General features: G+C 35.7%; 2 protein-coding genes across 3 annotated transcripts in view; one reads left to right on the forward strand and one right to left on the reverse strand.

The window, feature by feature from the left end:
* LOC145246827 (uncharacterized) overlaps nucleotides 1–3508 on the reverse strand; it is a 161937-nt gene extending 158429 nt beyond the window's left edge. Inside the window, exon 1 of the mRNA XM_080108663.1 lies at nucleotides 2140–3508. Coding sequence (XP_079964789.1) covers nucleotides 2140–2202 — 63 coding nt within the window. The 5' untranslated portion in view covers nucleotides 2203–3508. The remainder of the gene's footprint in view (nucleotides 1–2139) is intronic.
* Nucleotides 1–24590, forward strand: part of LOC145246825 (cilia- and flagella-associated protein 300-like) — a 488667-nt gene that overhangs the window by 393656 nt on the left and 70421 nt on the right. The gene's annotated exons all lie outside the window — the stretch shown is intronic.

Genomic DNA, 24590 nt, shown 5'->3' on the forward strand with positions numbered 1-24590 from the left:
AATAAAAGACTCATATGGCACCTGGAAACTAACAACCTCATCACTGAATTCGAATCAGGCTTTAGAAACAAAAAAAGCTCCTTATAACATTTTGTAGGACTGGAAACATTCCAAAAGGAATATGCATCTGCAGTGTTCTTTAACTTGGAGAAAACCTACGACACAACCTGGAAATACAGAATCATGAAGGACTTGTAAGAACAAGGACTAACAGCCAAATTACTTATACTCATAAACGAGTTCTACATTTTTTTAGATGGGGGCTGATTGTTGGATGGGATTATGCAGTCAAACTTTATTAAAGTTACCTCTCCTTGTCAACCAAACTTTTTTACATACGTAACCATGACGAAAAAAACAAACAAAAACAACTCCAAGAATATGAAACCATTTACGGAGCCAGTAACTTTTTTCCCTTTTTTTTACAAGATGGCGACTAACATGCCTGATGAAGGCCGAAGGCGACACCTGCCAAAATTTTGCACAAATAGTATTCAAAATGAGAACAATAGTCCGATCAAAACAAGAAATACAAACTCTTAAACGATTTCATAAATAATAGGAATTGACAGGTGCGAGAAGGACACACCTTATCAAACATCAATAATCAAGAAACCGGAATTCCACAAGGAAGCGTTCTTTCAGTAACTCTTTTCAGCATAAAGATCAACAATATTGTTAAAAATATCCCATCTGGAATCATCTGGTCACTCTACAAGGATGAGTTTCTGATTTGTTACAATTTCAAACATATAAACACAATAAAAAGACATCTACAACTTTGCATTAACCAAATAAACAAATGGTCTACTGAAAATTTTTTCAGAATTTCCCAAACCAAAACGAAATGTAATCATTTTTGCCAGCACCGAAAATTACACCAAGACCCTATATTAAAATTAGATAACTCTGAAATTTCCACAGTCAACCAACATAAATTCTTAGGTATAATATTCGATAATAATCTAGCATTCATTCCCCCATATCAAAAACTTAAAAACCAAATGTAACAAAAGAATCCAATCCAACCATTTCCAAGAATCCAAAAGTACTAGCTCATAAAAATTTGGGACACAAACAAAAAAACTCTACTCAAACATTATAGATCTTTAATTAGATCCAAATGTGACTACTGGTGTTAAAGAACATTGGGTCTTTCATTCAACCCCAGGCAAAACGAGATCTTCTGTCTAGAATGCATAACTATAATAAACTAGCAGGGAGATCCAAAGTTGTCCAGGATTGAATGATGATCAACGAATGTTTGACACTCCTATATTTTTATTGTCACCAAAATCGGTCAAATCGTCTATATTTCAATCAAATCAATTCATTGTCTGCTCTAGTTGGGGACGCATCATGGGGCACCGTCAGAAAGCTTCATATGCCTCTCCACATTGACTTCGTCTACAATACATAATAGTTTATATTGCACTGTATAGAACCTATTGTTGATTTTATAAAATTATTCTTATATGGCTTGAATTAAAGTTTAAAATACAAAAGTCAAGCATCATGTTTCGATTGTGCTTTAAACAGAAACATTCATTCTAAACGCAGCCTGTCATATCAAAGAACCTAATGTTGACTTTATATGTCTGGCCTTTCTGCTTTTGTGTGGTAATGAACTTTCTCAAATGCATTTGTGATGTTAGGCTGTATAAAATGTTAACTTTGGCCAAAACCGTCTGTTCCTGCTTTTATTGGATTATTTAGATTATCGATTGTCGATATTTAGCGAAAACATTCTGATTCCAAACCTATCTAACAACACTGCCAGATACATAAAGTACATTTGTGTGAAATTTCATAAAAATCAGCCCAGCCGTTTCGAAGTCCATAGGGAACACACACACACACACACACACACACACACACACACACACACACATACAGTTCTTTTTATATAATAGTATAGAGGGGATAATTCACGCAATTATTGCTGCATATATCATTGGGCCCTACTCTAAAAATTGAATATATCAGCAGGTAAAATAAATAACATAAAATAAAGAAGAAAAAGGTAACATTATATTATGGATCGGACATTAAAGGATGTAGAGTTCTCTATCCAATCTCGAACAATGCGGTTAAAAATGCAAGTTAAAAATAAACATAAAGATAAAAACCAGGACTTACCTTCATGATCAAGATATCACTTTCAGTTAATGTTTTGTATTTGATGTTGCTGTTCTTAGACATTGTGGTTTGTCTTTGAGTATGCAATAATCAGATAAAGTGCGAGGGATATTTAGAACGTTTAGGCTCGTTTTAGTTGGCAAATGTCAAAATGGATCAAGACGATCGGAGAGAAAATGACAGAAACAAGGGAGAGACAACTCCGAAGAACTTAAAAAAGAAACTCGACAAACTGATGGAGACGAATAAGGGAGAGTATTAAATTGATTGAATATTTTTGTAAAGTTTTTCTTCTATGTTCAATGAATCGATTACGTCAAGAATTATTCTCAGATTCTTCCGACTCGTTCCTTCAAATGACGTAGTGAGCATGGACATTTGTATCTCTTTATTCATGCGGAGGGAACCCTCTAGAAGGTGATTTGGTCACACGATAACCAATCAGCTTCCAGGATGTTCTAATTTCGATCAACCTTCAACAAACTACTTCTAACATGTTTGGGTAATGCAGACCGCTGTCAGAAAACTTCTTGACACCAATGAGGAAAAAAAAAACGTCTTTTTTCCTGCCTTTTGTTTACTGGACCATCGAGCAATGCTATTTTTACTGAAGACGTGCTACTTTTCCGCTATCTCTTTCTTCGCCCTGACTGCCGTAACTTTCGGCAACCTACACCCAACAGTGTCGGTCACTCAAATAAATATATTGTTTGTAATTTATAGAACGGCCTTGTTTTCCTATCGCTTGACGTACGTTTTGTTACAGAATTTTATAGGTGTTTGTCTTGCAGTCCTTGTTAAGATAGGCTTCTGTAACGACCTCTCAGATATCGTTGTCGGAAGGGCCTCCAGATGATATCCGGTGTCGTTTATAAGTTGGTTAATGTAGATATGATGAGCTCTTACAGCCGATATTTTGTTGCATAAAATATCAAATTCTTTTATATTAGTATTCTTTTTTCTTTTTTACTAATCTATCAACGCTTCTCAAGGCCAAAATGCCATTCGAGGATAAGGGTTAATGAGATTGACAGTTGATAATGCACAAAATCTTGAGAGTATCCAAATCGATGGGTAAAATGGTCAAAATTTGATTATTTAGGCATTGGACTTGAAAGTGACAATGTTGTAGTGAGCTGGGAAGCAGCCTCGCTGTATTGTATTCCATAGATGGGAAGTTCTTGATAAGAAACTTTGTCCATGGAAGGCACACGGAAGGAGAAAGGGAAATTCTTTAGAGTGGTTGTAGCTGAAACATTCCCTCCGACCATCCATATGACACAACCGCTATCGGCACGTCCTGTGGAGTTGTCTAAGTTGGTTGATATCGGTGTGATGGCGTCTTCCAACCGATGTTTGACTGTGAAACGATTCAAATTCTTTTATATTAGTTATTTTTTAAATTATGACAAACGAGTAATATTTATAGGACTGACGTAGAACTAGGCTCCAATTAAAATTATTTTTTATGACTAAAATAAAAAAAATCAATGAAATCTAAAATAACAAAAAAAAAACCAATGACTGAGTCAAGCGTATTTTTTTAAATAAAATAAAAATGCGATGTTCATAAAAATCCTGAGATTGACGGAAATACGTGACAAGACGAAGAGAGATTGCTAAAATTATTTTATTTATTTTCCCTCACCCTTTCTCTTTATCGCCCCCTCCCACCTCTCTATCTATTTACCCCCTACCACCTCTCTCTCTCTCTCATATATATATATATATATATATATATATATATATATATATATATATATATATCCTTCCTTCCACCTCTGTCTTCTTCCTACACCCTCTCTCTCCCTGTCCCCCTCTCACTTCTTTATCCCTATCTACCTGCAGTCACCTCCCCACTCTCTCTCTCTTTATTTATTCCTTCTTCCCACCCTGTCGTTTTCTACTTCCTGGCGGCGTCAAAATGGAGATCAGTGGTATGGCACGTAATCGGCATTAGACATTCACCTGTACGATGAGGTGATGATGAAGAGATGTGAATCTGATTCGCTTTAAATTGGATGCTGATTTATGAATAGATGGAGATTACGGCGTTCATAACTCGAAACAGTTAATCCCATTGATTTTTTGTGGTATTCATTATTTTTCTTCAAAGCATGTCAACCTGTTTATTTGGGATAGAGAAAGAGAAAAAAATACTGCCTGCAGCCTACATCAAGCTAAGCTAGTGTTCGACTATAGTAGAGGGTGACTCAAAGGCTCAATCAATGTGTAGGGGAGGGCGCCACTTCATTCCCAAGATTACTCCACTTGATCTTGATTCACCTCTTATAATACTGAGTGTTTAGTAAGAGTGTATCAAAGTATGTCAACCTATGGAGGTCGTTTTAGGGGCGACCACTTGTAAAATCTTCATTTTATTGGAGTGTTTAACTGTGATAAAACATTGTGGAAAAAAAAAACGAATTCCAAGATATGAATTCACTATCATTATCATTTTTTTATATCTGCAACAAAAATAAATATTTACAGTATATAAATAAATTGTGAACGTTTTTGGACCTCATTTAAGGCAAAGTTAATGTTTGACTCGATATATATTAAAAGAGTCAGCATTTTGAGTCCTTTGTACGCGGAAGAAACTTGGAGAACGTCTTACGTCTTCAGTCCACGTGTGTCCATCTTTCCATTTTTCAACTGTTCCATCTACGCCGTTTTTTTTTTGTTTGTTGTTTGTTTTTGTTTAACTTTTCTGTGCATATGTCCTCGATTCTGATTATCCGAAAAGCCTCTAACCCAGAGAAATCCAGAGAAAAGGAAAGGAAAGAAAGATAAATAAAAGAAGAGAGAGGAGGTGATGCTTATTGAAACAGAGAGGAACAAACAAAAGCACCAAAAACTGTCTGTATTTTACATGAGGCATGAAAAAATTTACGTTTACTCAAGGTCCATATGGGTTCTGTAGCAACCGACACTCGCTACAAACACAGGCAGGAGCTACTTCTCACAACTCGAGATTTGAAATCCATTTTCGCCCTGGCTTGTCCAATCATAAGCCATCTCTCTATCACGTGACAGAGTATATAAAAGGCGTACTCTGAAACTCTCAACCCTTTTTTTTTTATCCTAACCCTGCCTGGAAGCAGACTTCGCCTGAGGCTTCGGACCCAAGCAGAACACGAGTTCAACAAGCTAGCTATTACTCTCTTCTACCTGCCATTTATTTCCACGTGCTGTACCCACACGAACATTATCATTCTACAGGACTACTCTCGTCGATACAACTCACACTCACACTCACCCACGACAACACGCAAACACACTGAAGACTTTGCCTTTTCTTTTTCCTGTAATCGGCTTCCTTTGCCCCGGCGACTACTAGCTATAAACACGTGTGGACAGAGCTGTTCTCTCCTCAATAAGCCGGCAATATATTAATTCTATCTTTACACAAGAACACTTCGACCAACTAACCCGTGTCTCTTTTCTACTAACGCTACTAACGAAAATGACAAATAAAGTTTGTTTATTAATATAGAATGAAACTCCATCTCGTGGTCTCACATCTCTATAGTTCATTTGGGTTTTTATGTGGGCCATACATAACTAATTAAACTTGCTTAATAAAAGTTAATACTAATGATGCGACGATTCCAATATTGTTTCAGATTCTGATTCTTTGTAAATCTCGAAATATTTTACTATAAAGTTGTTATTTTTCACGATTACCGGAAAAATATATGCTAAATGTGCAGATATTTTACCAAGCGTAAAAATCCACTTGTGAAGAATGATTTAAAGATTTTACTTTTACTGGTAGTTTAAAATCAATAAATGTTTATTATTTTATCATTACTACCAATAGGAGAACACTTTGCTATAAACAATTCTTTTTAAAAAGCCAATTAAAATAATCGTTTTTTTTTTGTTTTTTTTTTTTTTGTATCGGAAAATGGGCACAAATTTATCCGATTCCGATATCGATACTTCCAAAAGTTCTGATTTTTCCAATTCACGATTCCAATTAACGATCCCAACACTAAGTAATACAGAATATTTTGGGGACGTTTGTCCAGAATATCTTCTATATAAAAAAATAGAATAAATAAATACATCTGTACGATGCATGCATACGTGGCGGAAAGAACATATCGTATTCAAAACATCGCGTAAATTAATCAAGTAGTTTTATTTTTAGAGAAAAAAAAATCATTTTTAAACGAATTTGAGTCTTATTACAACATTCCCATGTTAAGAACGGCTTTCTAAAATCTGTCAAGTGTAACTTATTTTAGGTTCTCTCCCTTATTTTCGGCCTGTTTTCAAGATGGCGTTATGATATCGCCGCTGTCTGAATTTCTTAAGTAAAAATGAAAATATGTGATCAATTTATATGATTTTTTGTATCCGATATTTTCTTCTGGCACGGGTACGTATATCACGCAGATTTTTATTTATTTTTTTTTTTTTTTAATATAATAGATAATGACTTATTATGTTACTTAAACTTAGAAACATACAATTAATATATATTTTTAATAATTGTAAATATGGAACTGCATATACTCTAAGTCAAGCACGTAAAACGCATATGTTTTAAACACTGGATCTCTTAACTGTATTGTGTTGTTATTATTATATGAGAATTACACACGAAATTGATCTAATGGTCTGCAAGTGTGTCTGTTTGCAATTGGCCGCATGCAACACACAGGCTGAATGATAAAAACGCCTTTTTTTTCTATATATCTTTATACACAGTGTCAATAGTAGTGGACTGAACACTTTTCTCTCACAAATTATAGTGCTTTATTGATTATTAGTGGAAAGATCCGGCGTTGCCCCAAATTGAAGTTACTTTTGTGCCCAGCCTACAACAACAGCCTTCGTTTCTTTTCTTTCTTTCTTTTTTTTTGTTGTTTTTTTGTTGTTATTTCTTTATTGTTACATTCATATTTTGGAGTGTGGTTAAACGATGCCCATGGAATAAATAAGGTGAAAGGAAGGAATAGATTTTTAGTTCTCTCTCACTGCAAAAAACTTAGATACCAGGATCTGAGAGTGGGATTGAGAAGTCAGTATCCCCGGGGGTGGGGCAGTGTGCCCTGCAAAAAGTGTCAGGGCAGTTCCGTCGGCATTATCCGGTGAGGGCTCTTTTGGCAATTAGCAATAAACTAACCCCTTCTCAAAGAGAGATGGCAAGGCATGGGAAGGTGGACCTCCTAGAACTGCACAAAACTAAACTCCCACCGCAAAATCAACAGCAACTGGATCATTACAGAAATGGTCTAATCTCTGTTGATTTGGGGAACCGAGGATAAAAATCGCTAAGAAGTAGAGAAGGTGATATTAACTGAAGAAATGCAATAAATTTATCGTCTTTAAACCCTTCAAAGCACACCCAGTCTTTTTTGAAATCTATGAGAACCTCTGTGTACACTTCTTACAAGCCCAGAACCCCTTAGTAGGCTTCTTCTTCTTTTTTTTTTTTTTTAAATTTCTATGATCAGCAACTCACACCGAGTATCAACTGACACTTTAAGATCTCCTCTCCCCCACCTTGGAAAACATTAAATAAATTCTAAAAATAGATCATTTTATTAACCCTGGAGTTGAAAACAGAAACGGTTTTTTTTATATATACTAGCATTTCAGCCCGTTGTTGCCCGGGTGTTTAGATGTGAATGATGAGCAAAAAAAAAAAAAAGTGGTAGTAGGAAGGCAGGCTCGAACCCGTACCGTGAAGGAGGAAAAGAGCGGAAAAAAAACCTGACGTTTACGCTGTTACGACGATCGCCAAACCGGAAGTGACGTAGGTTTTAATTAAGGCTAGACAATCGAAAGGAGAGGATGACTTTCGAAAATATTGGCGAAAAAAGCGACCCCCCCCCGTAGAAAAGTGCCCAGTTGAAGGTGAAGGTATTAATGTTGTTAGCCAATTTTTCGATATTTGTCGACTGAAAGGTCGAGCTTAAAAACGATACTGATCGTGTAAAAATCTGTCGCCTCTGTCGAAAGTTTTAGGCAGACATACAAACATACATACATCTATATATTGGTAGCTCAAATTTTCGACCCAAACCGATTAAAAAGCTTGCTCTATCTCTGAATACCCTTTATGTAAAATTTCAAATGTTTAGACCAGAAATTGTCTGAGTAATTTGATAGAGACCGCAGAGGTAAAACATTTTTTAAACTTTGACCCCAATTATTACCCCTTAACATGTATTGTTTTGGGCTCAAATCACGTTATTAAGTTAGATCCATGTCCAAGGAACCTATATCTAAAAATTTAAGTGTTGAGACCCAAAAAATTGTCGGGGGAGTTTGGCAGAGTTCTAAAAGGTCAAGTTGTTGAACTTTGACCCATTAACAGCCAAATTTCTGGCCAAAACCCGATTACAAAGATTTTCCCAAATCTCAGTACCCTGTATATCAAATTTCGAGTCTGTAGACTGAAAATTGACAGAGTTATTGTGTAGGAAATGTACACAGAAAGACAGACACACAGACACACAGACACGTTCACTTTTATAGATATACTAGCATTTCAGCCCGGCGTTGCCCGGGTGTTTGGAGGTGTATGTTGAGCAAAAAAAAAAAGCGGTCATTTTTTTAATTTTGACCCTTATTATGACCCCTTAACATTTATTTTTGGGGCTCAAATCACGTTATTAAGTTAGATCCATGTCCAAGGAACCTATATCTAAAATTTCAAGTGTTTAGACCGAAAATTGTCGGAGGAGTTTGGTAGAGTTCTCAAAGGTTAAATCGTTGAACTTTGGCCCTTTAACTGCCAAATTTCTGGCCGAAAATTGATTACAAGGGTTTTCCCAAATCTCAGTACTCTGTATATCAAATTTCTAGTCTGTAGACTGAAAATTAACGGAGTTATTGTGTAGAAAATGTACACAGACACACACAGACATGTTCACTTTCATAAATATATATAATAGATAGATTTAAAATTAGATCACGTAATCTTCAGTTTTAAACCTAATGTTTGTTTGCTTTTTTGTCTCGGGAGATCTTAGTAACTACTGCAAATCGAAGCAATCTCGTGCCGCAGTGTAGTGAGGTATGTACATGTCTGTATGATATTAGGTTGACAAAAAAGTTCTTGCGGAATGTTTAATTTTGATTCCAAATTATATATTTTTAAATAAGTTTTCCTTATGATATTATACCTTTACTGTATATATTTTGAAGAACATTTTTCGCTCGATCTAATCGTTTAAATTACAATCGTTTCCAAACAATTATGTCTTTTCAGAAGTTGAATAAAAAATGGAAAAAAGCAAATTCCAACAATTTTCTTATTTTAGTTCAGGCTAGGCCGAAAAGCTGCTGAAACAGCTCGCGATATCAACGAATCGTCTGTCCCAGGAACCGCTACTGGCACAATGGTGGTTTAAGAAATTTCGTGGCAGCGACGAGAGTCCTGAAGATAATGAACGTAGTGGTCGGCCATCGGATGTTGACAACGATCAATTAAGAGCATTAGTCGAAGCAAATCCACGTTCAACTGTTCGAGAACTTGCTTCTGAATTAAACGATTTCAAACCACTTGAGATAGATTGGAAAGACAAAAAAAGAACTTGATAAATGGGTACCTCACGAATTGAACGACAAACAAAAGAAACGCCGTTATGAAGTGTCATTTTTCTTTTACGCAACAAGAACGACCCGTTTCGTGACTGGGTTGTGATTTGTTATGAAAAGTGGGTTCTTTACAACAGCCGGCAACGCTCAACTCAGTGGATAGACGCCGACGAAACTCCAAATTTCCCTTTTCGGGAAGTTGGACTTTCTCCACATTAAAAACGAATTGAAAAGTTAAAAACCGCAAGAACTTTTTTGTCAACGTAGTATATATGATATATACGTCATGATTTCCAGGTTCGTATCTGAGGGCGTATTTAAACCCACTGGAGAGAGATGGTATTTATTTGCTCCCCCACTGAGCAAATTAGGCACAAGGCCGTTTTTAATGTGAGGTAAAAACCAGCTCCCCTAAAAGGGGTCACTCTGGTTACCAAAAATAATAATTGTCCCAGTATAGAGGGTTTCCCCTCCATTGACTGGTACAAATTATCTTAAGTGCAGTATCTGCCGGAACAGATGGTATTTATTTGCTCCCCCACCGAGCAAATTAGGCACAAGGCCAATTTTTAATGTGAGGAGTGAAGGGAGGGGGAAGGGAAAAAGGGGACCAGCTCCCGAGAGGTGGGAAATGGGAGCTGGTTAAAGGTCAGGCATGTGGGGTTGCCCCCACATCTGGTCTTTGCTAGTCATAGCTTGCAGTATCTGCCGGAACAGATACTACACTTTGATCTTGACCAAAAGGCAAACCCACTGGAGAGAGATGCACCCTCAGTTTCCGTTGTATATAGATAGATAGATAGATAGATAGATAGATAGATAGATAGATAGATAGATCTAGAAAGCGTTAAAGGGAACTTTGTGATAACGTTATTCTCCCTTTAAACCGAAATAAATTCATCTAAAGACTCTAATTAATATGGTTTAAGAATATGTGTAATTATGGTTCGTAAAAAATTCTGTTCTAATTGTCCGTTATTTATAATTAACCGACATATCACTCTTGGCTACCGATATATTTCTCCCGCCTCTTCTCATTATATGTCCCTGTTTACCCGCCTCCTCACGAGGGCAGTGTTAGACATAAGGTCGATTTTAAATATGGAGAATATCCAGCTTTCCAAAAAAAAAGGGGAACTCTGGATTGAGAAAAAAATTAAAATTGCTTCAGTCTAGAACAGCGTTTTTCAAACTGTGTGTCTTGACCCTTTAGTGGGTTGTGTGAAAAATTTAATGGGTTGCGTAAAAAAATTAATGGGTCCCGTGAAAAATTTAATGGGTCGCGTGAAAAATTTAATGGGTGGTGACAAAAAAGAAAGGAAATCAAAAATACGCAAGTGAGAGAAAGTCGTAGGATGACGAAGAAAAATGAACGTTTCCTCACATATCTCTATTTCTTTCTCTCTTTTCTTTTCTTTTTCCATTCTTTCCCTCGTCCCCTACTACTGAGTCGACCTGGCTGAGATTTTATATAGACCTTTGTTATAAGGTGCAACAAACTAAGTATTATGTTATCTCTTAAGGATTAATAAGCGATTAGTCATCATGATATCACATTTACTTCTGAAGTTTTCTCAGAAACTACTGGACCGATCTGACTGAAATTGTGTATGGAATTTTATTATAAGGTGCAACGAACTAAGTATTATGGTATCCATTTAATGCACGAATAGGGATTAATAGGGATTAGTATTCAATTTCCACTTTTTTCTGAGAAACTACTGAACCGATCTGCTTGAACTAAGTATTATGGTATGCGTTCGATGTACAGTTAGGAATTAATAGGGATTAGTATGTAATGCAAAAATGAACACAATATTCAACCATCAATTTGTCATAAAGCACCCATTCTAAGTCGACGGTTAAAACGTTTACATATTTATAACAGACTAAAACGTCTAAGTATTATGTATTTTTTTTTACACAGTGATCACCACTTATCAAGGCCCGGAAGCCACTCAGGGATAAGGGTTATTGCAAGTACATTACGTTAGTGTGGAGATTTGATGAAGTGTTTATCTTAAGGGGGCGGTTCATTAGGAATTTGTTAACGTTGGACTTGAAGACATCCAAGTTGTAGTCAGGTGGGAAGCAAGCAGACGGAACAGAGTTCCACAGGCGTGCAGTTCTAAGAAAGAAGCTTTGTTCATGTATTTATAGTTTAATATGTACGGGATTTATTTCTAAATTAATTGACCGATTGTTGTGAATTTTAGAACTCAGCTAATAGGCGGAAATAGTGTTAGGTTGAGATATATTTAATTCAGCTTTCAGCAAAGGAGATTTTTAAAAATCTGCAAAGATGGTGAAAAGGGGTAAATGTTGTTCGTGAAAATTCAGACACTTCCGATATTTATAAAATTTGAATAATGGGTATTAGACATCAATTAATAAATATTCCTTAAATTTCAATTTCTTTGGAGTATTTTAAAGGGTTAGCAAAATGGTGGGGGTGGCATAATATAAACACCACCTATATTCGCATGTATATTTTTATTTTGATGAAGATATAAACTTTATTGGTTGAAAGTTTGGTTTAGAATCATATTAAATTGTATTTGCATGCACTTTTTTGACGGCGATATATTATAAATTTTCGTTGCAATAAATCGGACTAAGTTTCCTCTCATATATTTTACTTTTAGCAAAACAATGGTGATTGGTGTGAACTTCTTATTTCATTTTTATGTCACTGTTCTGTCCTGAGGTAAGGTCAAAATATCAACAAAACATACATTACCGGTACAGAAATGAAACGGTACACAAATGAAACGGTACACTAATGAAACGGTACACAAATGAAACGGTACACAAATGAAACGGTACACTAATGAAACGGTACACTAATGAAACGGTACACAAATGAAACGGTACACTAATGAAACGGTACACAAATGAAACGGTACACTAATGAAACGGTACACTAAAAACCTACGACACTGAAGACCAGGACATTTGTGCCCGGGACTCTAAAACTAGGACACTAATGACCTAAATCCCAATCTAATACAGGGTATCCATTAAGTACGTGTACGCGTTAAAAATGTATAAGTTTCATTGCATTGGCGATAGAAATAATCTGTAAACATGATATTATGTTTCATGTAATTAGTTTTAAATATTGTTATTGAATTTTTGCAGCACAAAATTTGCAATAATTTTTAGATAAGTAAAAGAAAAAGCCTTTTTTCTGAATCAATTTGATCCATGGCAGAAAAATGTAAACTTTTATCTCCTTTGATTAATGAGATTTTTTTTAATGGTGGCATGTGAAAACAATTGTGTATGCAACCAAACCTAGTTCATTAGAAGATATAATAGGTAAAATAACTGTTGTGGTGGCACCCACTCATTTACATATGTGGATAATATTACACATAAATAGCAAGACTCGGTTAGTCTGAGGGTGTGTTAACCAGAAGCCACCGAAGGCCAAGCCGAGAGCGGATATGTTCTCCAGCCAAGACTCTCTTACTTGACAACCTTTATGCAAATATACTGTAAATATACTTTTTCTAATACACTTCTTATTGATCTACCTTTGTTTGTTGAGTTTTCATTTGTATCGCCTTATACGTTATTTGGTTCAACCTGCAAACATAACAGTTGGCGATGAAGATGAACGTCAAACATAACAATAACCAATATGATTTCAGGAATTACTGTAAATCAGTTGGAAAATGGTTTCTGTGACTTGCAAAATCGCGTTACTCTTTGTATTGCTGATGGAGGATATGCGAAAACTTAAATGTGGATAAAACCTTTAAAAAATAGTTTTCTACTTTCTAATCTATTTTTTTACAGATTATTTCAAATACAAATACAGTTATACATTTTTAAGCTGCACACGGATTTTATGGGCAACCTGTATATCAGATTTGTGTTATATTTGATTTATACTAGCCTTTTAAAAAAAAAAAACTTTCTCTCTTCTATTAGCAGGAATATATTTTATTTTGCGTCAGTATGTTTTTCAAATTACTTATTCAGGGGGAAAGTCCAATAATATTCCTGCAGTAGTAAAAAAAAAAGAAAAGAAAAGTATCTTCTCAAATGCCTTACGCACTATGCATATTGATATATCAAGCATTTTGTTTGTTTGTTTTTTGTTTTTTTTTATCGATGAGAGATAATAAACGAAGGTTAAAAATTGTGATTTATAATCGGCATTTATCGGCTTCGATAACCATTTCTTATTAATCATCATGTCAGCTCACAAATCTGTCCCGGTATACATCCAACTCCTCAACACACACTATCACCACTCTTTACGCCAAGCTAAAGAAATGCTTCAGCAATGCTCTAAGGGTTGCCTTAGTTTTTGAACTCTTGTTGAGAAATATGTTACAGTTACGTTTGAATGCTTCGAAATTGTTCTAGATGTTATATTTACTGGCATATTGTGAAAACAGCCGTTATAAGAATAGTTCAGATAATGCAAATAATGTTTACTTATATATAAAAGGCACTTTGTGTGTGTGTGTGTGTGTGTGTGTGTGTGTGTGTGTGTGTGTGTGTGTGTGTGTGTGTGTGTGTGTGTGTGTGTTTGCTTCCTATGGACACTGAAACGGCTGAGCTGCTTTTTAAAAAAAGTTTCACACAAATGTACATGATGTGTCTGGAAGTGTTCTTAGATTTTATATCGAAATGTCTCAGATATGCATCGGATGTCCATAATCGAAAAAAATCTGATTAAAAAAAGAAGTCTGATTTTGACTAAAGTTAATCCCTTATACGGCCTAACATCACAATTGCATTCATGACGTTTTATTACCACACAAGCAGAAAATCAACAGCAGACTGACAGTAGCAGATTTAAGTTAGTGGATAAATAATTAAAAGTTTTTGAAAAAAAAAACGGTGTATTGGCTGATTGAAATGAAGTTTTTCGCTCTTTTTAATACACAATAAAATTAAGTTTCTGAATTTTGGAGATGAGGTTTGGTTATTCGTATTATTTTGATTCATCGGACTACTGTTTTCATCTTCTGTGTGATTTTCACAACGTTTCGGTCGATATAACCTCCGACCTTCTTCAGCTGTATCTTATCGAACTTGGGAATGTTTCTGGCAAACTCGGGAATTTGGACTGAATTTCGAGCAGAACCCTTTATTTACTTCACGGGGGTAGCATGCTCTTGTTCCATCAGCCATGACTGGATAGAGGTTCTAAGTAATTCGTGAATGTAGATTACGGTCGCCCACACTGAGGATTGAACCTTCAACCTTCAGGAGAATATCACTTTTACAATTGATTTTTCCCAGTACTCTAACCACTGCGCCACGGGTCCTTGCGGAAGAGTTCCGCTCGAAATTCCATCCAAATTCCCGAGTTCGACAGAAACATTCCCAAGTTCGACAAGATACACCTGAAGAAGGTCGGAGATTATATCGACGGAAACGTTGTAAAAATCACACTCAAGATGAGAACAGTAGTCCGATGTATCAAAATAATACGATGAAATTATTTCTGAAAAATTCGACCATTTCTCAATCTCGAGTGGACAAGTATTTTGATTAGGTTTGTGAAGACACACAAAGAGAATTAAATTTGAATGCCTACTAGACACTATCCTCGAGTGTCTAAGGCCTCTCTGTACGGGGGGGGGGGTCAGGATGACCTGGCACGAGGATACTTTTCCATACAAGTAAACTCTGACTAAATATTCAAAATCACATAGTATTTTCAGCCCAAATAATATCTCTTTTGTATGGCTAACATACACTGGTTTTTAGGAGGAACTAGCTTGGGTGGCCAGCGTTGCCCGGGTGTTGAGCAAAAAAAAAAAATGGTAGTAGGCAGGCAGGCAGGCTTGAACCCATACCGTGAAGGAGGAAAAGAATGAACAAAAAAAGTGACGTCTTTGTCGTTGCGTCCATCGCCAAACCGAAAGTGGTGAAGGTTTAAATTAAGGCTAGTCAATCGAAAAGAGGGGATGACTTTAAAAAATATCGGGGGAAAAAGTAACCCCTCCTTGTAGAAAAGTGCCCAGTTGAGGGTGAAGGAATTAATGTTTTTAGCCAGTTTTTCAATATTTGTCGTCTGAAGAGTTAAGCTTCAAAACGATACCAATCTCATGAAAATCTATCGCCTCTGTCGAAAGTTTTAGGCAGACATACAAACATACATACATAAATACATTTAAACAGACAGGTGAGATTTATATTATAGACTATCGGGGGTACCCGGCGATGCCCGGGTGTTTTAAGGTGTGTGTGCTTGGGCGGGGGTGGGGAGTGTTAATGAAAACCTAAGAATAAGCGAAGTAAAAAAGAAAACAGAAAAACGAACGTTAAAACTTATCTGAAAAATAAAGCGGGGGAGGGGGGTACCCGGTCGGTGTGTGTGGGTCGGTGGGTGGGGGAGTAATCAAAACAAAAAATAAAAAAACTAATGTAAGGCAAACGAATGATGTTAAATGTAAAAATCTGAAAAACAAAAACAAAAAAGAAAACAAGGGGGGTACCCGGCGTTGCCAGAGTGTTTGTAGGTGTGTGTGGTTGTTAATGAAAACCTAAGAATAAGCGAAGTAAAAAAAGAAAACAAAAACGAAGCGGGGGATACCCGGGAGGGGGGGGGGTAATCAAAACATCGAAAAAAAAACACAAAAATAACTAACATAAGGCAAACGAATGATGTTAAATGTAAAATCGAAAAAATAAAAAATAAAACAGAAAAACGAACGTTAGAACCCTCCAAAAAAACACGTGAAAAATGGCTTAAATAAGCCTGTTTCGATATTAAAATTTAAAAAATCGGTGGGTACACGGGTGTTTTGGGTGTGTAGTCGGGGGGTGGGGGTGTTAATGAAAACCTAATAATAAGCGAAGTAAAAACAAAAAAAAAAAACAGAAAAGCGAACGTTATGGGAAAAATGGCTTAAATAACACTGGTTCAATATTTAAATTTAAAAAATCGAAAAAAAAAAATCTCACACCACGATTCGAACCCAAAACGTTTAGATAATGAACCAACGCGCTAATCAACTGAGCTAACACGACGTACATGAAATTTAGTCAGTTCTTCAACTATTTAAAGTAAATCAGGTCATGACATCATCTGACGCATGCGTAGAACCGGTCGTCATCATGAGAGGACGGTTTTTGTTGACCCCCCCTGTAGAAAATTGTCGATTTCTGTGTGAAAAAATTAACGTTTTTGGCCAATTTTTCGATATTTTTTGGGCGAAGGATGGAGCTTCAATACGATATCGAGTTTGTGAATTTTTGTTCTGTCTGTCGAAAATTTTTAGCGGACACACAAACACACATACATGCATACATACATACATACTTACATACATACATACATACATACATACAAACAAACATACATTTTCGCTTTTATATATATAGAAGATAGAAGATGATGCACATTCTCCAAGTGATGTTACCTTAAGTAACAGCTGGATACTCATCCAGACTAGATGAATTCTTGTCTTGGAATTCAGTAAAACCAAGAGGCCATAAAAAAGATATAACACATTTAAATGGTTACTCCGGAACAGGAAAATTATGTGCTTAACTATTTTACTAACTCAATGTTTAGAGGTAAAAGGAATAACTTTAATGAAACGTTCAAATATCTATGTATCTCATATAGATATCAAGTGTTAGTTCCAGGCAGAGAACGCCTTGATTTCTGAGAAATTTGACTGAAGTAAAATGAAACTTTTGAATTGAATGCCATGTTTAATTTCAGAAGAGTTTCCGATGGGTAGCTAATCTGTATAAGTCCTGGAAATGAAAAAGAGTTTTCGGTGGATAGCTAATCTGTATAAGCCTTAAACTTTAAAATTTTGCAGGCAAAGAGCAAACATCTTTCTCTTGTGGGAATCAAAAATTATGTGCAGGAATTCTCAAATATCTTTATTATCATATAAAAGTCACTTTTTGTGTGTATGTGTGTATGTGTGTGTGTGCGCGCAAGTTTCTTATAGGTTCCGAAACGGCTGAGCCTATCGTTTTCAAATTTCCCACAGAGGTAATTTATATATCTGGTAGTGTTCTTAGATATGTTTTATATAGAAATTCGTCCGATAAGTATTGAAAATCGAAAAAATCTGATCCTAAAACTAGTTTTTTTTCTTGTATATAAAAAGATTTCTTGCAGGAGAATATTTTAGGTTGCATCAGCAAGGGAGATAATAAAATCTCAACAAATAATTTTTTCTTAGAAAAAACCCAGATTTGTTGACATCTAGAAACATAGCTCAGTGGTAGAGCATTCGAATGATCCCATGTTCAAACTCGGGTGTACCTCACCATTTTATTTGAATTTTTTTCTTATTAATGAATTCAATTCACGATAAAAGAAGAGGTACCATTTAAAATCGCCGCAAATCATTTCTTTGTTTGCATATTTTAAAACTAAACATTAATCAGAAGTGACTTTTCCAGGGCATTCATCGTCAAGCCCAAATATCAGCTGACATGATTTTGTAAACAAATACAGACAGAAGTTGATAAACTACATTATCATTATTATTTATTTTATTTTATTTTATTTATTTATTTTTTTATTTTTTTTTTTTTTTTTGCGAATTAGTTCACCGGACAAATAATTCCTCATAATACACAATAATCAATAAATAAAGTAAAAAATAAATTATCATGTTTAAGTGTATTGTACGACCGGGCAACGCCGGGAATCCAAGTAGTCTTATATATTTATGGAACAATTCTGGTTTCTGATTGGTTGCTAGCAGAATGTGGCTCCATTTGATTGGTCAGTTCCTATCGCCAGTGTCTATAAGTAGAACCTTCCAATTTTCTTTAATCATATCCCCCATAATATAAAAAATATTGCAACAGAAAAAAAAAGTAGGTAGATGAAAGTCGGGTTAAAAAGTAAATAAGAACGGACGGACAAAAAGTAAATAGGCTAAAATTATTCATAAACGTTTCAGAATTTTTTTAGATAAGGATTCGTAAGTTGTTTTAGTTGTATTCTTCAGACTACTGCTCTCATCTTCTCAATGTTTTTTTCACAAACTTTCAGATGATGTAACCTCCGACCTTCTTTAGGCGTATCTTGTTTTTTTTTTTTCTTTTTTTGTTTTTGTTTTTTTTACATTTTCACCCCAAACAAAGCACGTTGCCACTTTGATGTAGGGGGCTACTATCAGGGACCTAAGTTGCAGGGGTACTATGTAGGGAGTTTAGCAGCAAGATGTTTGTTCACATTACACTTGAACTTCTGGATGACATTACAGTTGGGGAGGCAAGAAACCGGAATAGAATTCCAAAGTCCTGCAGTTCTGGGGAAGTAAAAGGCTTTCTTACATCTAGGGATCTCAACTGTATGTAGGACTTCGCTGCTTGTCGGGTTTGTCGTGTTGAACTCGACAATTTCAAACAGAGCTTTTTATTTTATCCACGAGAGTAGCTAGCTTTTGTTCTGTCAGCCATATTCGAGTAGTAGTGTTATAATAATTCGTAATTGTATTCTTAGTATCGTCTGCACTAATGACTCACAAGGACCCATGGTGCAAGAATAAAAGTGCTGAATGATAACCAGTTTTAATCTTCTGGAGGTTTAAAGCTGCCCAACACAAGCCAGTATGCAAAACAGACGTTAAGCGAAATATGATAATGATTGAATTAGTAAATGTGGAACAGTTGAGATAGCAGGGTCAGTTGTTAGGAGAAGACCGAGGAAAACAGAGATAGTGATAGCAATATACTTGAGAGAAAGAGGGATCAATAAAGATCTGGACAGAGATAGGTTGGTTTGGAAGTCAATTTCTGAAAGCCGTCGAACACTTGCCAACATGTAATAATATTAGGTTGTCTGGAAAATAATGGCCAATTTTAGAGAAAAAGGATTTATTAATCAAATAGGTGACACTAGACATTGAAATTAGTCAAAGTATGATCCTTGAACAGCTATGCATTTTTGCCATCTATCAACTAGATCATTTATGCCTCGTTGATAAAAATTCTTTGGCTTAGATGCTAAGAAATCTTTGAAAAAAGATTCGACCTCTGCATTAGATCTGAAAGTTTTGTTGCTTAAAAAAGCGGCTAAATGCTTGAAAAAATGGTAGTCCGTGGGTGAAAGATCTGGAGAATAAGGAGGATGTGGTAAAGTTTCGTATTCCAAGTCTGTGAGTTTCTGCAGTGTCATTCTCGCAACATGAGGCCGCGCATTATCGTGGAGCAGGATTGGACCACGCCTATTCACTAATGCAGATCTCAATTTTTGTAAATGATGATGCATTTCTTCGAGTTGATTGCAGTAAACCTCTGCCGTGATGCTCTGATTAACATCCAGAAAGCTGTAATGAATAACACCAATTGCACACCACCAAACAGTCAGCATAATCTTCTGTTGGTGAAACTTTGGCTTTGGAAAATGTTTGGATGGTTCATCACAATCAAGCCATATACCTGATCGTTTCCGATTATCATAAAGGATCCACTTTTCGTCACAGGTGACTATTCGGTCAAGAAATGGATCATTAATGTTTTGCAAAAAGAGCATCGAACACACTTCAAAACATCGAGCTTGTTGATTTTCATTGAGCTCATGTGGGACCCATTTGTCGAGCTTTTTCACCTTGCCAATTTGCTTCAGATGGTTCGACACTGTTGAACTGCTGATACCAAGTTCCCGAAACATTTCCCTGACACTTTGCCGTGGGTTTTGCTCAACAATGGCTCTCAAATTTTCATTGTCAAGATTAGATGGCCGTCCTCTATCTTCTTCATCTTTAAGGCTCTCATCACCACTACGAAATTTCTGAAACCACCTTCGTACTGTTCTATCACTTGTGATGCCTTCTCCCCATGCCCTATTGATATTTGCAGTTGTTTGAGAAGCATTGTTATCAAGCTTAAACTCATGCAGGAAAAGTAATCGTAAGTCTTCTTTTCTCATATTCCAAATTATGGGCTCATTCGCTCATAAAACGTTTTCGGAAAGAAAAAAGTAAGAAATTATTAAAGAGCACATATAAATCAATAATCATGTTGATGTTTACCTGAAATATAATAAAAATCCTATGATAAAATCCAATTTCTAAACAGACTTCCTGAAATGGCCATTATTTTCCCGACAACCTAATAGGAGCACTATATATATATTATTCCTTAATTGGAATTCATTTTTTTGAGATGAGCATTATATATATTAATTTATTTTTATTTCGGACTACTAGTCTCATCTTTATTAGTTGTTCGGGGCCCGTGGTGCAGTTGATAGAAATGTTGAATCTCTACAGTTCCAGATGAACATTGTCTGAAGATAGCGGTTTCAATCCCACCCAAAACGTGCCAGAGGTTAATTGGCCAACAACTATGGATGGCAGTGATGGCTGAGAATGCAGTTAGGAGATTCGAAGTTCCTATCCGTCACGGTTACCACCTGACGAAGGCCAGAGGAATAGTTGGCCGAAACGTTATGAATAAACAAACCAATAAAAGATGAAAAAACAACAACTAATAAAGATGAGACTAATAGTCCGAAATAAAAATAAATTAATATATGTAATGCTCATCTCAAAAGTAGCAGTATATGTTGATAAGGTGGAGGAGAAAGAGGAGATTGCTTGAATTAGTAAATGCAGAACAGTTGAAGTAGCAGGGTCTGTTGTTGGGGGCAGAGGCAAAGGGAAATAATGTATAAAGTCATTAGAATGAATTGGAAAGAAAAGGGATAAATAAAGACCTGGCTAGAGATAGGCTAGTTCGGAAGTCAATTTCTTAAACCTGTCCAACACATGTCAGCGTGGAAAACATGTTGAACGTAATATAATGATTTTATTGATGAATGAATGCAGCAGATTTTGTCTGTAGATCGTAGTTATCCACTTTGTCAGTTTTAATGAATGACATTAATTTTATCAATGAAGATAATACTTTATTACTCTTTATTCAGTCTGTCATTGCTGTTCAGGGCCGATTATAACGAATGGATCGCCGCATCTAATTCTGTCCCAGATTTCCTCACAGCAAATTGTGCCATCTCGTTGCCGATTGTCCAAGTGGGCACTTGATATTGATCAACAATCATTCAGATACTGTCCGCGACCATTGGGCGTCCGTCATTCAGACAAGATGGCCAGCTCATCTCTTCAACTTGCTGTTGATTGTCGTTATCGAGTGAATCGAACATTTGAACATCTGAACAGAACCCGAGAAGATTGTCACTCACATTTGTGTTCTGTAAAAAATCCTTTCTCTATTTTAACAAGGAAAAAAGAAATGTATCTCAATTCAATTTCATTCAAATAATATCTTATCCACCTAGGAACAATTTTAAACTGGACACCACCTTAATTAGATAGCTATTCATTATACCTGCAAGATTTCAAGATTTTACTCCCAACACCCAGAACTGTAAAGTCTAGTTGTTGCATACAAAAATTGGGGAAGGTTTGGTCCAGAGCACACAAAAAAATATTGCTTACAGATGCACAGAAGCAACGTTGTTATCCACATTTCATGGACTTGTACTCCCATACCTGACATATCCTTGTTTGCCAGACGCAGTGACAGAAATGACCAGATAATGACAGTTCCTGTTTTTATCTCTTCCCAAATTTTTACAAGAGTCCTGTTAGCCAGGTAGCTCTTACACTTCCACATTCACACTGTCCTTACCATGGTTAGGAAGAGTTAGACTTTAGGGGATCGAGGTTCATTGCTAACCCAATCAGTCCAGTGGATACCAACACCAGCTATGCATTGTTTGATTATGTACTGTTTGACAGCTTACTAACTAACTAACTAATATATATATATATATATATATATATATATATATATATATACACCAAAAGTCTATATCCAAATTTCATAATGTTGACCATCTTACAATTTATTCCTTTAATTCAGTTGACATTTACACTTCTTGACAATATCTGTTTCGTAACACAAAATCATTCACTTGATTATTATATCAATCAATGAATCTATTTTGCCCTTAACTCATCAGAAAAAATAGCAACTATCAATCAACGAAAAGGAAATAAAAATGCGTTTGGGCATGATTAAAAAATCCGAAAATTAGAAGAGAAGCTGCAATTACTTGATTTGCTTACATTACGCCATTTTGAACTTAGCTAAGCTATACATATAACCAATATAAAATAAAATAAAATTAACTATAAATACACCCAAGCCTCGATAAAGAAGAGCAACAATAACGACTCCTGAAGATGATCGGAAGTACCAATGGAAAGCGCTAGAGAGAGAATATGGCTGAACAATAACCACAGGGCGCCATACTATATAACCTACCAGTCAAAACAAGAAAGACCACTTAGTGAATAAAAAAGATTCCCAACAAAATTGGGGAAAAAGACGAACTGTTTAATCAAATATGCATGTATAAATATATCATATTTTTCATACTTCTATTCTATTCCAGCAGATGACACCCAAATCATTTTTTTTTTTACTTTTGAAATCACAACTATATGTTATGAATAATATAGTATTCAATAGAGAATTGACTCTATTATAATAAATACGAAATCTGCATGAATTAAAATATATTTAAGCGCATTTTATGACCGAGAAATGCCGGGCGCCACCGGCTAGAAAATAAATAGATAAATAAATAAGGAAAGAATCGTTAATAAACATTCACACCCTAAATAAACTTCACGCTATGCTTGCCTTGTTCACTCAGTACCAGTCATGAATGACAAGCAGTTTTGGCCACCGGATCACAAAGTGATTCCTATGAATGCAAAAAAGTAAATGGCTTCAATTGCTACCCTCTTTCTCTGGTTGGTTAGTTTGGAATTGAAAGCCATTTTTGGTTTCAGAAGAAAAGAAAAGATCTTGTTCCAAACAAAATGACAGTCGTCAAATCAGAAGTTTTGAATTTTAAAAATCAAAACAAAAACGAAGAATATAGTTTTTCGTTGAGTAGTCAATCCAAACAAGTGTTGGATTGCAAAAGTCTGCAGACGGAGAGCAAAATTCTTCTCATGTTGGACACAAAAAACAATTGTGTGTGGGAATGCTGAAAGATTCAATAATTTTATGGAGCAATTCTGGTTTCTGATTGGTTGCTAGCAGAACATGGCTCATTTGATTGGTCAGTTCCTATCGCCAGTGTCTATAAGTAGAACCTTCCAACTTTCTATAATCATACCCTTCATTATATCAAAAATATTGCAACAGTCGGAATTCGCTTGTTTCTTAAATTCCAAGTAAGTTTGCACAGGAACAAACAATAAAAATCGTTTCAAATTCCAACAGCAAGTTTGTTTCTTATTGCACAGGTTAGCTTAGAATTTTTAGTTCTGTGCATGTGTTAGTGTTACCATATAACATGCCAAGTTTCACTAATTTTTATTAAAAACTATCGCAGTTACAAAAAAAAAAACCCATCGATTTACATATAATTCTAACATGCAGTGCATGTAAAAATGGTAAGCCAGTCAGAACTTAAAAAATCCTATACGACCTTGTCAACAAAATCAGTTTTCACCAGACTTCACCCACCGCACCTGCACGGAAGAACCCAAGAACGTCTGCTCACAACATGCCATGCCTTTGGGCTGAGGGGGACAAAAAGGAATTAAAGACTCATGTACCAGCCCCCTCCATCTTGTGCATATTTTCCTACACATTAGCAAGAATCAGGTGAATAGAAAAGAATTACTACTCACTCACATGCACTAACAAAAACAAGGTAAACTAACACACATACACAATGCCACGCTGCCAAATACTCACATATGTATATGACTTATACACGCATATCATTCACACTGCAAACATATTGACAAATACATTTCTAAACTTTGTGACTGACTCAACTTTCTTCATGAAACACGTGTTTGCATAAATGACTAGAAATACTTTCATATTCTTATCTCTTGTATTTAAAAATATTTTTTTATAAAATTTTGTTTGCCGTATTTTTG

Source organism: Euprymna scolopes, chromosome 24 (genome assembly GCF_053919585.1).
Source record: "Euprymna scolopes isolate OS-2025 chromosome 24, ASM5391958v1, whole genome shotgun sequence".
Lineage (NCBI taxonomy): Eukaryota > Metazoa > Mollusca > Cephalopoda > Sepiida > Sepiolidae > Euprymna > Euprymna scolopes.